The 12,735-nt window shown below is 39.3% G+C and overlaps 1 protein-coding gene across 1 annotated transcript; it reads right to left on the bottom strand.

Annotated features, from left to right (window-relative positions):
* Nucleotides 1-9,888: 9,888 nt before the first annotated feature.
* Nucleotides 9,889-12,107, bottom strand: LOC103720557 (pentatricopeptide repeat-containing protein At1g08070, chloroplastic-like). The gene has a single exon (XM_008810318.3). It carries the CDS (start codon nt 11,971-11,973, stop codon nt 10,132-10,134), a length of 1,842 nt encoding a protein of 613 aa, XP_008808540.2. The 5' UTR covers nt 11,974-12,107; the 3' UTR covers nt 9,889-10,131.
* Nucleotides 12,108-12,735: the final 628 nt, after the last annotated feature.

Genomic DNA, 12,735 nt, shown 5'->3' with positions numbered 1-12,735 from the left:
AGGTCAATCATGATATGATTATGTTATCTCTTGGATAGAATTTGCTATTTTTGGGTATGCTAAGAAAATAATAATAATAATAATTGAGCATATCATGACTCGGGTTAGTTGATTGTTGACCAAATATGGTCTAATTTGTTAAGTATCTGAATAAACCATGCATTATCTACTCTCATCTTATGATTTATAAGTTTAAGTTAAAAGCTTTGTGGCATATTGAATCATGGTATCAATACTTTGCCTTCTCAGACTTGCTTTTGTGATTTGATGCAAATCATTTTTAAGATAGACCGTTGCTATCTAATGATCATCAGTACATGTTTATTTTGTGAATTACATTACTAGCCATATAATGATTTGATTCTAAGGTTGGTCATTATCCTTTGAGGGATCAGCACACTACCACGATAAGTGTATGAGATCTATTTTATGTCAAGTTCTATCCCAAACACAACTAATTTTAATCAATCCTGTTGTGAATCGATCCTGATCCGATCTCGAGTGAACATGCATCAAGATGATAATTTCAATATGAGATTTTAGTCAGTCACTTAACTAGTGTTAATCTTGAGAGTTTTATGAAAATTTTTGATAGTTGATCCAAAGTTATCTATCACACTGATTTTGATCGAGGAGAATGAGATCTTGGATTTATATTACTCAATGGGCTGAGCAATTCTAATTTGAAAGGCCTAGATCTTTTAAATTTCGAGGACGAAATTTTTTTTAGGGGGAGAGAATGTGAGATACGGGGCTGAAGTCGGCATCAACTATCTCAAGGGTTAATCATGACCTAGTGTTCTTGGAAAGCAAGGATAAAATTTTGCTTGGATATTATTAAAAAAAAAATGTTGATGATCTGGGATCATTAAGAAATTTTGGAGAATATTGATCAGAGTTGCGCAGCGAAAATATGATGGACTGAGTCAATTTAAACTGGTCAAAAATATTGACTGTGTTTTGGTAACATGTTATTATGAAAGACTATGCTGTTCAATAATGAAAGATTTTGTTAATAAGGGAAGGTGTATACTATTGATTCTCAGGTCAATCATGATATGATTATGTTATCTCTTGGATAGAATTTGCTATTTTTGGGTATGCTAAGAAAATAATAATAATAATAATTGAGCGTATCATGACTCGGTGATTGTTGACCAAATATGGTCTAATTTGTTAAGTATCTGAATAAACCATGCATTATCTACTCTCATCTTATGATTTATAAGTTTAAGTTAAAAGCTTTGTGGCATATTGAATCATGGTATCAATACTTTGCCTTCTCAGACTTGCTTTTGTGATTTGATGCAAATCATTTTTAAGATAGACCGTTGCTATCTAATGATCATCAGTACATGTTTATTTTGTGAATTACATTACTAGCCATATAATGATTTGATTCTAAGGTTGGTCATTATCCTTTGAGGGATCAGCACACTACCACGATAAGTGTATGAGATCTATTTTATGTCAAGTTCTATCCCAAACACAACTAATTTTAATCAATCCTGTTGTGAATCGATCCTGATCCGATCTCGAGTGAATATGCATCAAGATGATAATTTCAATATGAGATTTTAGCCAGTCACTTATCTAGTGTTAATCTTTCGAGTTTTATGAAAATTTTTGATAGTTGATCCAAAGTTATCTATCACACTGATTTTGATCGAGGAGAATGAGATCTTGGATTTATATTACTCAATGGGCTGAGCAATTCTAATTTGAAAGGCCTAGATCTTTTAAATTTCGAGGACGAAATTTTTTTTTAGGGGAGAGAATGTGAGATACAAGGCTGAAGTCGGCAGCCCCAGCCGACTTCAGCCCCATTCCCCTTTTGGAAGGGGCTAGAGCAGGGGATCGCAGACGCGATCCCCTCCGGCTTCTTCGGGCGCAGCGAGGGCGGGGCGCCGCGGGCGTTACGCAGCAGCCCCGCGGTTGTTCCACAGCCACCCCACGGCCGCACGAGCGGCCGTTGATTTCGCCCCATCGCCATGATTTTCGCGGCGGAGAGCTGTTGAAATGGGGTTATAAAACCCCCTTTCGTCCTCCCTTGGATCCTCCACCGAGCACCTTCGCTCCTTCCCCTCTCTTCCCTGCTTCTCCTTCTTCTCCGGTGACCGCGTGCGCCACTTCAATCGAGTTCAGCCACCCCGGGAGCCAAGCTCCTTTGATTTTCTTATTCCCCTGTTTTTCGATCTAGTTTGGCCGTTGGAAGCCCCACTGCCGTCGCCGCTGCTAGCTGCCGGATCGAGCCTCCCTTGGCCGAGACCCACCACCTCCGTCGACCGCCAGTGAGCTTCCCTCATCCTTGCCTTCGTTCTATTGCCAAAATAATTGATTTTTTTTCTCTGTTTCAGCCCCTCACCTCGGTTGCTGCTCCTTTCCGTCAGCCACTGCAACGGCCACCGGCCGCCATGGCGGTCGGCTGGCCGTCGACCGAGGGGTGGCTTTCGGCCACCCAGGCCGGCCACCCCGCCGGCCCTCTCTCTCTCTTCTGTCTTTCCTTCTTCCCCTGTCCGTGGGGGGTTTGGGGAAGGAGGAGGCCCATCACGGGCCAAACTGGGCCCGTTGGGCCCTATCCATTGCAGGCCCAACTTGGGCCCAGTCCAGTCCGGTTGGGCCCAGTTGGGCAGTACCTTTGTGGGCCCAACTTGGGCCCAGTTCAAATCCGAACCCGGAACCCGAACCCGAACCCAGAACCCGAAACCCGGAACCCAAAATCCGAACCCATTTGGCCAATAAATGGAATTTTTCAGTTTAGCCCTTGACAATATATTATTTCACAAAAAGGTATTCTGAAATTTGTATTTGATCCCTGTAGGAAAGATTTATTACATAAAGGCCCTCAACTATATTTGTTTGGTCCTTTTACCCAAGTTTTATTACGGAACGGTGCTATGTAATTAGACATTGGTCCCTGAAACGAATTTTATTGCATAAATGAACAAATTAGAGGCCAACCTTGGGAGGGCCCTATTGGGCCGAGTCTATGTGGGCCCATTGGGCCGTGTCTGATGTGGGCCCTATCGGGCCATGTTCATTATGGACCAACTCTGGGCCCTGTTGGGCCGTGCCCAGTAGTATTATTTTTGAATTTTTGCTTAGCTCTGAAATTAACAAGGAATTAATTAAATTTAAACAGGTGAATCTGATCCGCCTATCTGAAGTAGGGATTAAGCGAGAAGAGGGTAAGTAACTTAATACTTCAAGTGTGATTTTCAAATTATTTGATAAATAGATTAAATTCTGAAATATGTTTTGTATTTAGTAAAATGGGTCTGACATGTTAAATTTCATTTGAAAATTATGCTCTGAAATCCATAAACTATGACTGGAAAATTTATGAAATCTGTTTTTATATATATATATATATGTATTCTCAGCATGGCTATGATCTGTTCTGTTCTGTTCTGGCCCCGCCAATAGGGATTATACGTTGGACCTGTCGACTTGTAATCTGTGAGGAACCGGTTTCGACACCGCGCCACCGGTGATTAGAATAGTGGTTTCTGGACACCGTTTCCACCGGTGACTAACAATAGTAGTTTCTGGCACTCTGTGCAACCCATGCCACTGGGTTACGTGGCCGTAGCCTATTATGTTGAGATTCTGGTATCAGAGTTTTTGGAAAAATGATAATAAGTTTTGAAAACAACAAAACGATGTTATTTATGATTTATTCCAGACATTATCCTGTATTTTGATCTGATATGCTCTGACCCCACTTTGGGGTATTTTGTTGCTTACTGGGCTAGTGTAGCTCATTATTCTATTTTGTCCATTTTTCAGATCCAGAGGCTTGATCTCACGGGATTGAGGAGTGCGTTAGATTTTCCGACGATTCCTTCAGTTATTGGTCCTTTAGTTAGATTGATTAAAGTATTTGACTTACGTAAGCATATATTATTTGAAATTTTGTAAGACTGCTTTTGAATAAATTTAAATAATTATGTCAGTTTTGAACATCTGTATTTGCTTTGATATGATTCGATGCCTTGCACGCCGGTGCGGCCCGCCGTGCGGGCGTGCGGCGTCTGCCACGCCTCGGGCTCGGGGCGTGACAAGCCGCAAAGACCATTCCCCCTCTAATGGATGACATATTCACAATGGGTGTGAAAAGTTTTTCCAAGTCGATGCCCTTCTCTTGCCCATAATTTTCACAACCAATTTTGCTTTTTATCTTGATAGTGAGCCTCCCTCTTCATATTTCTATTTGAGCACTCATTTATTCTTGAGCACTATCTTCCCATTGCCATTCTCACGCAAGGAATTCATCTCTTCTCGCATGGCTTCCAACCATTTATCCCTATGATAGCACAAAGGCTCTTTACTATCCATGAGCAATATGTACTCATCAGAAGAGTATTTTGTAGATGGTACATGCACTGTAGAGGACCTTCTTGGTTGAATTTGTAGTGGATCAGCTTGAACTTGATGTTCATGTTGGGGTACATCACTATGGAGTGGCTCCCCCTCATCACCATGACCATCACCATGACCATCACCAACTGGTGGCACTATCTCCTCTTCTTGTGGCACGTTTCCCCCATCATCATGCATCATGGGAGGGGGGAAGAAAAACTCCAATGGCTCATCGCTAATGACATGTGACCTTTCCATTTGCTTCTTCATAATTTCCATAGTTTCATCCCCAAGAAAGATCACATTTCTACTTTGATAATTCTCCTCTTTTTTAGGTCCCATAATCTGTACCTGAACTCCTCATCTGCAGATCCCATGAAGATCCATGTCGGAGCTTTCTCATCCAACCTAGATCTTTCTTTCTTTCTTTCTTTCTTTTTTTGAATGTAAAAATAGGCCTTGCGCCCAAACACCCTCAAGCGTGAATAAAAAACGGTCTTGAGTTTAAACTCTCTTCCGGATTTCGCCGTCAAGAGGAAAATAAAGAGAATGGTTAATCAAGTAGACTGCTGTCTAGACTACTTCACCCCAAAATAACTCGGGGAACTTGGACATGGACAACATGCTTCGAACTCTTTTTATAATGATTCGATTCATCCTTTCAGCAACACTATTATGCTGTGGAGTGCAAGGAACTGCCTTCTCATGCCGAATACCATGATTTCTATAATAGGTTTCGAACTTCTTGGAGATGTACACTCCCCTGTTATCGGTATGGAGACACTTCAGTGGTTCACCAGTATCCCCTTCCATCTTGGCATGAAAGAATCTAAAGAGCTCAAATACTTGATCTTTCGATTCCATAACATGAACCCAAACTTTGTTAGAAGCATCATAAATGAAAGTAACGTAATCTAAATTGCCACCAAGACATTTAACTTCAAGAGGGCCACAAACATCAGAACAAAGCAAATCTAAAAAATTTCTAGTTTTCTACTCTTTCTTGTAGTACAGCTAGCAAGGGAAATTCTATGGTGTTTTCCACATAAATAATGTACACAAGGTCTCAAGGACTCACATTTGAATTTGAACAAGATTTACTTCTAGGGGTCGTATTCCCTTCTCACATATGTGGCCAAGCACCTTGTGCCAAAGATTGGAAGAAGAACCATCTTCATTACAATAAGTTAATCATTATAAATATTTTACTGATGTCTAGTACGAAGAACAAAATCTTGTTTTCTCCAAAACAAGACAGCCTTAGGTAAGCTTTCAAAACACTTTTACCGAAGGTTGACAGAGACTACATCATCTCATCAACCCGGAGAGATAAGATTTAGGTAAGATCTGGCACATGACAAACATCTTCGAGTATCAATTTCATCCTAAAATTGGTGTGTGTGCATACATCTCCCCTTTCAGATAATTCGAGAAGAACCACTATTCCCCATGTTCACCAAGCCAAAATCATCCAACTTGTGAGATGAGAAGAAATGATTATGTGGTTTAGCATGGAAGGAGGAACCCATATCAATGATCTAATTGATGGATGAAGAAAAAGCAACACAACACCATCTTTATTACAATGGTTCATCACACTCACATCACTATTAAGAGTCACAACTGTAGGTTCATTACTTTCTTCCTTTCCCTTCTTGCTTCCAGTTGTTTGGTTCTGTTACATTGCATTCTTTTATTACCATTTCATCCTCTTTTTCCTTTATCGGTAAGCGAAGATGTCATAATAATAATATGTTAATGTTTTCTTGTTTGAATTCATTTGTTTAATTCAAGGAAGACTGCAATACAGAGGGGAAAAAATTACTGCCAAACTTAAATTCTGTCATGAAAAGTCAGTCGGGTTGGATAAAGAAGACAAGATACGGAGAGACCTTTTTGATCTTTAAAGGTCGATTGTCTTAACAAGGAAAGAAGCAAAATGGGTTTGCATTCTGCCAAAAGTTTCGCTTTTGCTATCTGTGCTGTTGGTCTCAGATACAGTTAGTTTCTTAAAGATTGCTCTGCATTTTCATTTGGCTCTGCAGAGTATATTTCTTATTAGAGATCCTGAAGACTTGAGGAAATTTTATCGTCATTTTAATCTTGAAGATATCTCCAGTTTAAAGGTACTTCCACCATGCCATATTACATAACCATATAGTTCTGTTTATGTAGTTTGCAACCAGCATCTGTTTGTTGCATAACTAAAATTTTAAGTATGTTCAGATGCTCTAATATTGATGGATTTTTTTGAAAAAAATTCTGGCATGCTATTTTCCTACATTTTGTGATGAATTTAGAAATCCTACTTTAATTTTTTTCTTGATTTTTTATTAATTATAAAATATGGCGGTGTACTTCTTGACCTTGTATAATTGATTAACATTGTCCATTATTCCTTCTGTTAGTTTATCTCTCTATTCCTGCATTTATTATAGATGGTGGGTACTTTGTCATGTAAGATTTTATGGTATTAAAATTTGAAAGAAAGCCATGGTAGCATGGTGAACAACTGTGATAGATTCTAGATCCAAAACCTTTCTCTGATGTATCACTATCATTTACAGTGTAATCAAATTATCCAAACTATTCAATCAAAACATAGTAGGCCATAGCTGTAAAAAAAACTGATATCAATCTTTCAAAATAAAAATATGCAGATTTGGATGGTATAGAAGAATAAAGTTGTGGACGAGCTATGGGCTTTCAAGAGGTGCTGGTTGATTAAAGGATCCAAATGGTGAACTAGCGCTTGGGGGCATGATACTTGATTATCTTTATAGATCAATAAAATACATTATCTTTCCTTTGGCCTTAACTTGTTATAATATACTAGTCTTAATAGGACGATATCTAAATAATACCATATGTGAGAGAATTGTTTGATATGATGTATCTGTATTATTTATTCATTTACTTTCTACCAAGGAATTAAGGTCATTATCTTTAAATTTAATAATCACCAAGTAGATTGGGTTGATATGAACTTTATAGTTGTGTGCACCATCATGCCATGACTGCTCCACCTTGTGTGCTTGGTGGGAGGAAGATGAAGAGAGAAATTGCCATTATTACAAGACTCTGGTTGGAAGCAATGATGTGCCCCCTTCTCATTGCACCCCAGAAGTAGCAGACTTCATTATTCTGTAGCACTTTGAAGCTCCATCAATGTGAGAAATCTTCCCACTTCAGGTACTGAAACATGAATTATACTCTGTAGTCAGACCACATCAGAAATTCGCATTCATATATGAGCGCTTGCTACTTAATTAGGAGTTGCTGGCACACAACTAGACTGGATGCAGAGGAAACAATCAGTGATCCCACAAACCCAAAGTATTATTGGTGATACCATAAGTAAAATTTTAGTAAAATTTTGTTCTTTTTTTTTTGGTCAAAGGTGTTGAATGTCGAATTACCTAGCCCATCATGAAATATGTTAGCATGATGAAATTTGTCATAATTAGTAAATTTTCTGATCAAGAATATTTCTTGATAAAGCCTCCTTGCTATGATTTTTATCAGTACTTGAGCAAGCCTTGTATCAACATCTGATATTCTTGATAAAGCCTTCATGATATGATTTTTTACCACTCCAGTCTCAGTGAAGAAGCAAATTGAAAATATGCAGGAAAAGATTTCTATGGTCTGTTTAAATGGTAATTCTTATGAAGGAAGCCCCTGATTCTATGTCATCCTTACTTCCCTTCCTGTTCTGTCATAATATGGAATGCTTACCGAAAGTAGTCAGCGCAAATCAAATGCTTTATCTTTTAAATGACACAGATGGCCCTATTTCTGGCATACATTTTCACAAAATTAATGCAGCCTGCACAATCGAAGTAGTTTGGATGTCTTATCAAACATCTGAATCAATGTCTCATTGTCAATTTTTACATTCTCTTCTGTTTTATGTACTAGCCTTCTACAATTTTTTCTGAATTCCTTGCTGCAAATAAGTTCCAAACCTAAAATCTAATTCAAATTTGATAGCTTAAATAAAGATGAGCCCCAGAGCTCAGCAGATGTTCTCAGTTTGCAGCTACTTCTTATCATGTTGTGCAATGGAGTAGTTTCACAAGTGTTTCATATGAGGTTCTGGTTCCTTTTTCTTTTTATTGAAAAATGTAACCATCACCTATGTAATGATACAAAGAGACAAGGAAATGCATCTGTTTGTAAAAGGAGGAAAAAAAAATCGAACGAAAACCTACTTGATGACGTAACCAGATGATCAGCATTCCATTGCCCTGTCTTAGTTGTCTATAAGTATCCTTGTGATGATGTGGATAGAGATGACTGACTATGGCATCTACCATTTTTTTCCTATCTTACCTGCTGGTTGCCTATAGAACATTGGCTATGGTGAAGGTATTGCCTTCTAAATGCCAGTGGTATGCACTTCATCTACTTTCTGTTAAAGAGGGATCTAACTGTTATAAAAATACAATTCTAGTTCAAGGGGAAAACAAGGCTTGAGAATATGATATAATATAAATCAATCTAACAAAACCAATTCCATTTTGGTATGTCAAAACAATATATATTTATAATATATGCTTTAAAAAGTTGGATTCAGTATTCATATAATTCACTCAAAAAATAGTCATCTTTTTCTCCTACCACTCCTTTTCCTTATCTTGATGTAATTGCATCAGACCTGTACTGTTCCCTGCCTTCAATGCTATCAAATGGAATCTGATTAACTGGCTAATGCAAGGAATACTTGATTTATGTCAGCTCTTTAATGATTAAGTATTTTCATGATAAATTATTATCTACGCCGTGAAATGACATTTGTGATCCTTAGCCCTGATAGATTTAAGGCATCTAAAAATACCAAAAATAGTTCCATATTGTATCTTGGTTTAACCACTTGCAACTCCCCCCTTGGGCAAAGTCCCAAACTCTCTGGTCCACCTGAGGATAGTGTGGAGCTCTTTCTGAAGCAGGAGGCCTTACAAAGAAGGCTACTGGGTAATGTGTGGATCTGATGATGCTACCATTGTACTTCAAGATCTTTAGTGTAAAACTAGCTCAAGAGTCAAGTCTTTAATATGCTAGAAAAGGTAAAGATTGGCCTTTATTGTCGCCATATGATCAACAGAACAACAAACAGAGTTCATTAGCCAATGGGAGTTGGACATCTGTGGGGTACTGGAAAGCATATTAGATGACAATCAAGTCACTTTAACAATCAGCAGGAGATGAACCATTGGAAAATTTACAGCGAAGTACTGTTGGCAAAGATATCTACAGATCTAGCTTGAGCAAACTGGGATTGGAATGCAAGGGAGAGACTGGAATTTTGGAGGAGAGTTCTTCCAGTCCCTGAAGGCCATGTCAATAAACACACTTGGTCTGTTCTTTAAAATTTTAATAGCTTAAGGCACTTAACAAAGCTCAGCTAACATGAAAAGGCAATGTAAACTGATGCCATTGAAGCAAATTCAAAATTGCAGAGATGTACCATGTACAATATTTGTGCCAACCATTAATCTATAATTTGTGGCAATGGTTATCTCAGCATTTCTAAATAGTTTTACTATATAAAACAATCACAAAGAAAGAGTTCAATGGTGGTTGGCTTGTTCCAGAATGTGAATATAGCTCAACTTCATGCTGGAATTGCATTGTTTTGTTTGGGCCATGCACATTATACAGTATACATACAGTATTTCAGAAAAACTGTGATGATACAGTGACCATTGATCTATTGATGATGGACAGCATTTATGAATTTAATCATGTATATTTTGTTGCAGTATCCTACCAAAAATCATTGCAAGAACATATCCCATCTTTGAAATGGTGGAACCTGACTCGATCGCGAACCACAATTCCTCGATTGCAGATCTTAGATATCAGCTTGGTGGCATTGTGGCAATCAATACAAATCCGGAGATTCTTCACGATCCTAAGAGGAGTCCCAGGAGCAGTACTGAGGAGGCCAAAACTGATGGCCAACTTCTCACTATGATGCCCAAGTGCCTGTTCCTTCTCTTCCTCATCAATGTCATACAAAACCTCCGCTGTCCCTGCAATATATCCTTCCTCGCTCATTCTTGTCCCCAACTCTTCCAGCTTGGCATAGATCTCTCTGTGTTGTGGGTGAGATTTGTCGCCTGATATGAATTCATGGATTGTGTTATTGATCTCGATTGAACTGCAGCCAGGTGTTTTCTCAATCCCTTTGTCCTTCATGATCATCCTGACCTTCTCTACATCTCCCCATCTCCCAACTGAAGCATAAAGATTTGATAGCAGCACATAATCACCACTTCCATGTGTCTCCATCTCCAAAACAACTCTCTCGGCTAATTCAACATCCTTGTAAATCCTACATCCTCCAAGTAAAGCTCTCCAAACCACGATGTCTGGCTTAATTGACATATTTCTTATGATCTCTTCTGCTTCCTTCAAAAACCCGCACCGCCCAAGAAGATCAACCATACAGGCATAATGTTCCACTACTAGGCTTACTCCATACTTCCTCGTCGTGGAGTAAAAATGCTTCCTTCCTTCCTCCACAAACCCACCATGGCTGCAAGCCAAGAGGACACCCACAAAGGTAACTGCATCAGGTAAAACTCTCCTATCGAGCTGCATTTGGCTAAACACGTCCAGAGCTTTCTCGGCTTGGCCGTTCAGAGCCAAACCATTGATCATTGCATTCCAAGTGCATGTGTTCTTCTCCATCAAGCTCACAAAAACATCCGAAGCAAACTCGACAGCCCCACACTTGGAGTACATGTCAATGAGAGCCGAACCCAGATATGGGTCCAAGCGAAACTTGTTCTTATGTATATAAACATGGATCCACTTGCCAGCATCCAAAGCTCCTGCAATCGAACAAGCAGAAAGAACACTAACGACAGTCACCCTGTTTGGCTTCAAAATTTCAGAGATCATCTGAGAAAACAAATCCAAGGCCATGAGAGGTTGCCTGTTCTGCACATAACCTGAGATCATAGCATTCCATGAAATTAAATCCCTCTGAGGCATCTCTTCAAAGAGCTTTCTAGCCAACACCACATCGCCGGCATTGGCGAACCCGGTGATCATCGAAGTCCACGAGATAGGACTTCGGACCGGAACTTGTTCAAATAGCCAGGACGCAGAGCTCATATCCCCCAGCTCGGCATAGCCATGAATCATGGAATTGAATGAAACAGTATCGCGGTGAGGCATTTCATCAAAAAGGCGGCGGGCGTCGGCCAACTGGCCAGAAGTGCAGTAGGAATGGAGAAAGCCATTCTGGAGACTGGTGCAGTCATCGAACCCAAGCTTGAAGGAGATGGAGTGGAGTTGGGTGGTGTGAGTGATGGAGTTGGATTTGGAGGAGGCCTTGAGAAGGAACTGCAGGGTGAACATATTGGGGATTGGAGGATGGATATGGGTGGCGAAGAAGGCCAAGGCATGGGAGGGGAAAGGAGAGGAGGCATAGGCCAAGATCATGGAGTTGAAGAGGTGGAGTGGAGGGGATGGGTATTGGAGGAGGAGTTGGGCATGGATTTTTTGGAGTTGTTTGATGGTTGTGTGAGGGGATCGTAGGAGTTGAGCAAGACTCTTCTTTTGTGGAAAGAGATGAAAAGAAGGTGATGATGGCATAGTTGGGGAAATTGGACCACCATGGTTTTTGGCTGTGGCAGTGGAGGACCATTCATGGGATGGTCACAGTTCTCAAAGGAGCATGGATTTTCGAATGCTGATATATATATATATATATATATATATATATATATATATATATATATATATATATATATATATGAGAAGGCAAAAAACTACCATCTATTGCATGGGCTCCATGAGTTGCACCAATTCTCTTGTGTCACATGGTGTGTGTGTGTATATATATATATATATTGATGTAAGGCATCGAACTCTTTTCACCACCATATTTGTCCCTAATGATTAGTGGTATATTGAGCATCAGTTGATGCTCTCTTGGCCAGTATTAATTTCCTTGCTGCACTGGCTCCCTAACCCATCTTAGATGGCAAGTAATAAGGTAAATGTATTCATGTTTCTACTAATCCTTGTGAATGAATATATGCCGCCTTGATGCATCATCATCATCATGTTAAAGATATCTAACAGATGCAGACACAACTGGGATTAGAAATATGATGTTATACTACTGCAGTAGCAGCTAATTATTAACCTGTTGATTGCTTGCTCTCATAACAAAAAACCTGAAATTTTACGGTTTTATTGGCACTTTTTGGTCGCCCTTTCCACATAAAAACATATATAGGAGTAGCCCAACATGCGCATCCTTCTTATTTCATTTGAACTTTAAAAAGGTGTTTGTACAAAGTGTTTGACACGAATAATTTCTTATTATTTTTATCCACAATTGGTGATATT

Source organism: Phoenix dactylifera, unplaced genomic scaffold (assembly GCF_009389715.1).
Source record: "Phoenix dactylifera cultivar Barhee BC4 unplaced genomic scaffold, palm_55x_up_171113_PBpolish2nd_filt_p 000491F, whole genome shotgun sequence".
NCBI classification, from domain to species: domain Eukaryota; kingdom Viridiplantae; phylum Streptophyta; class Magnoliopsida; order Arecales; family Arecaceae; genus Phoenix; species Phoenix dactylifera.
Note: the sequence above shows the minus strand (reverse complement) of the source record. Positions and strands in the feature narration are given on the sequence as shown.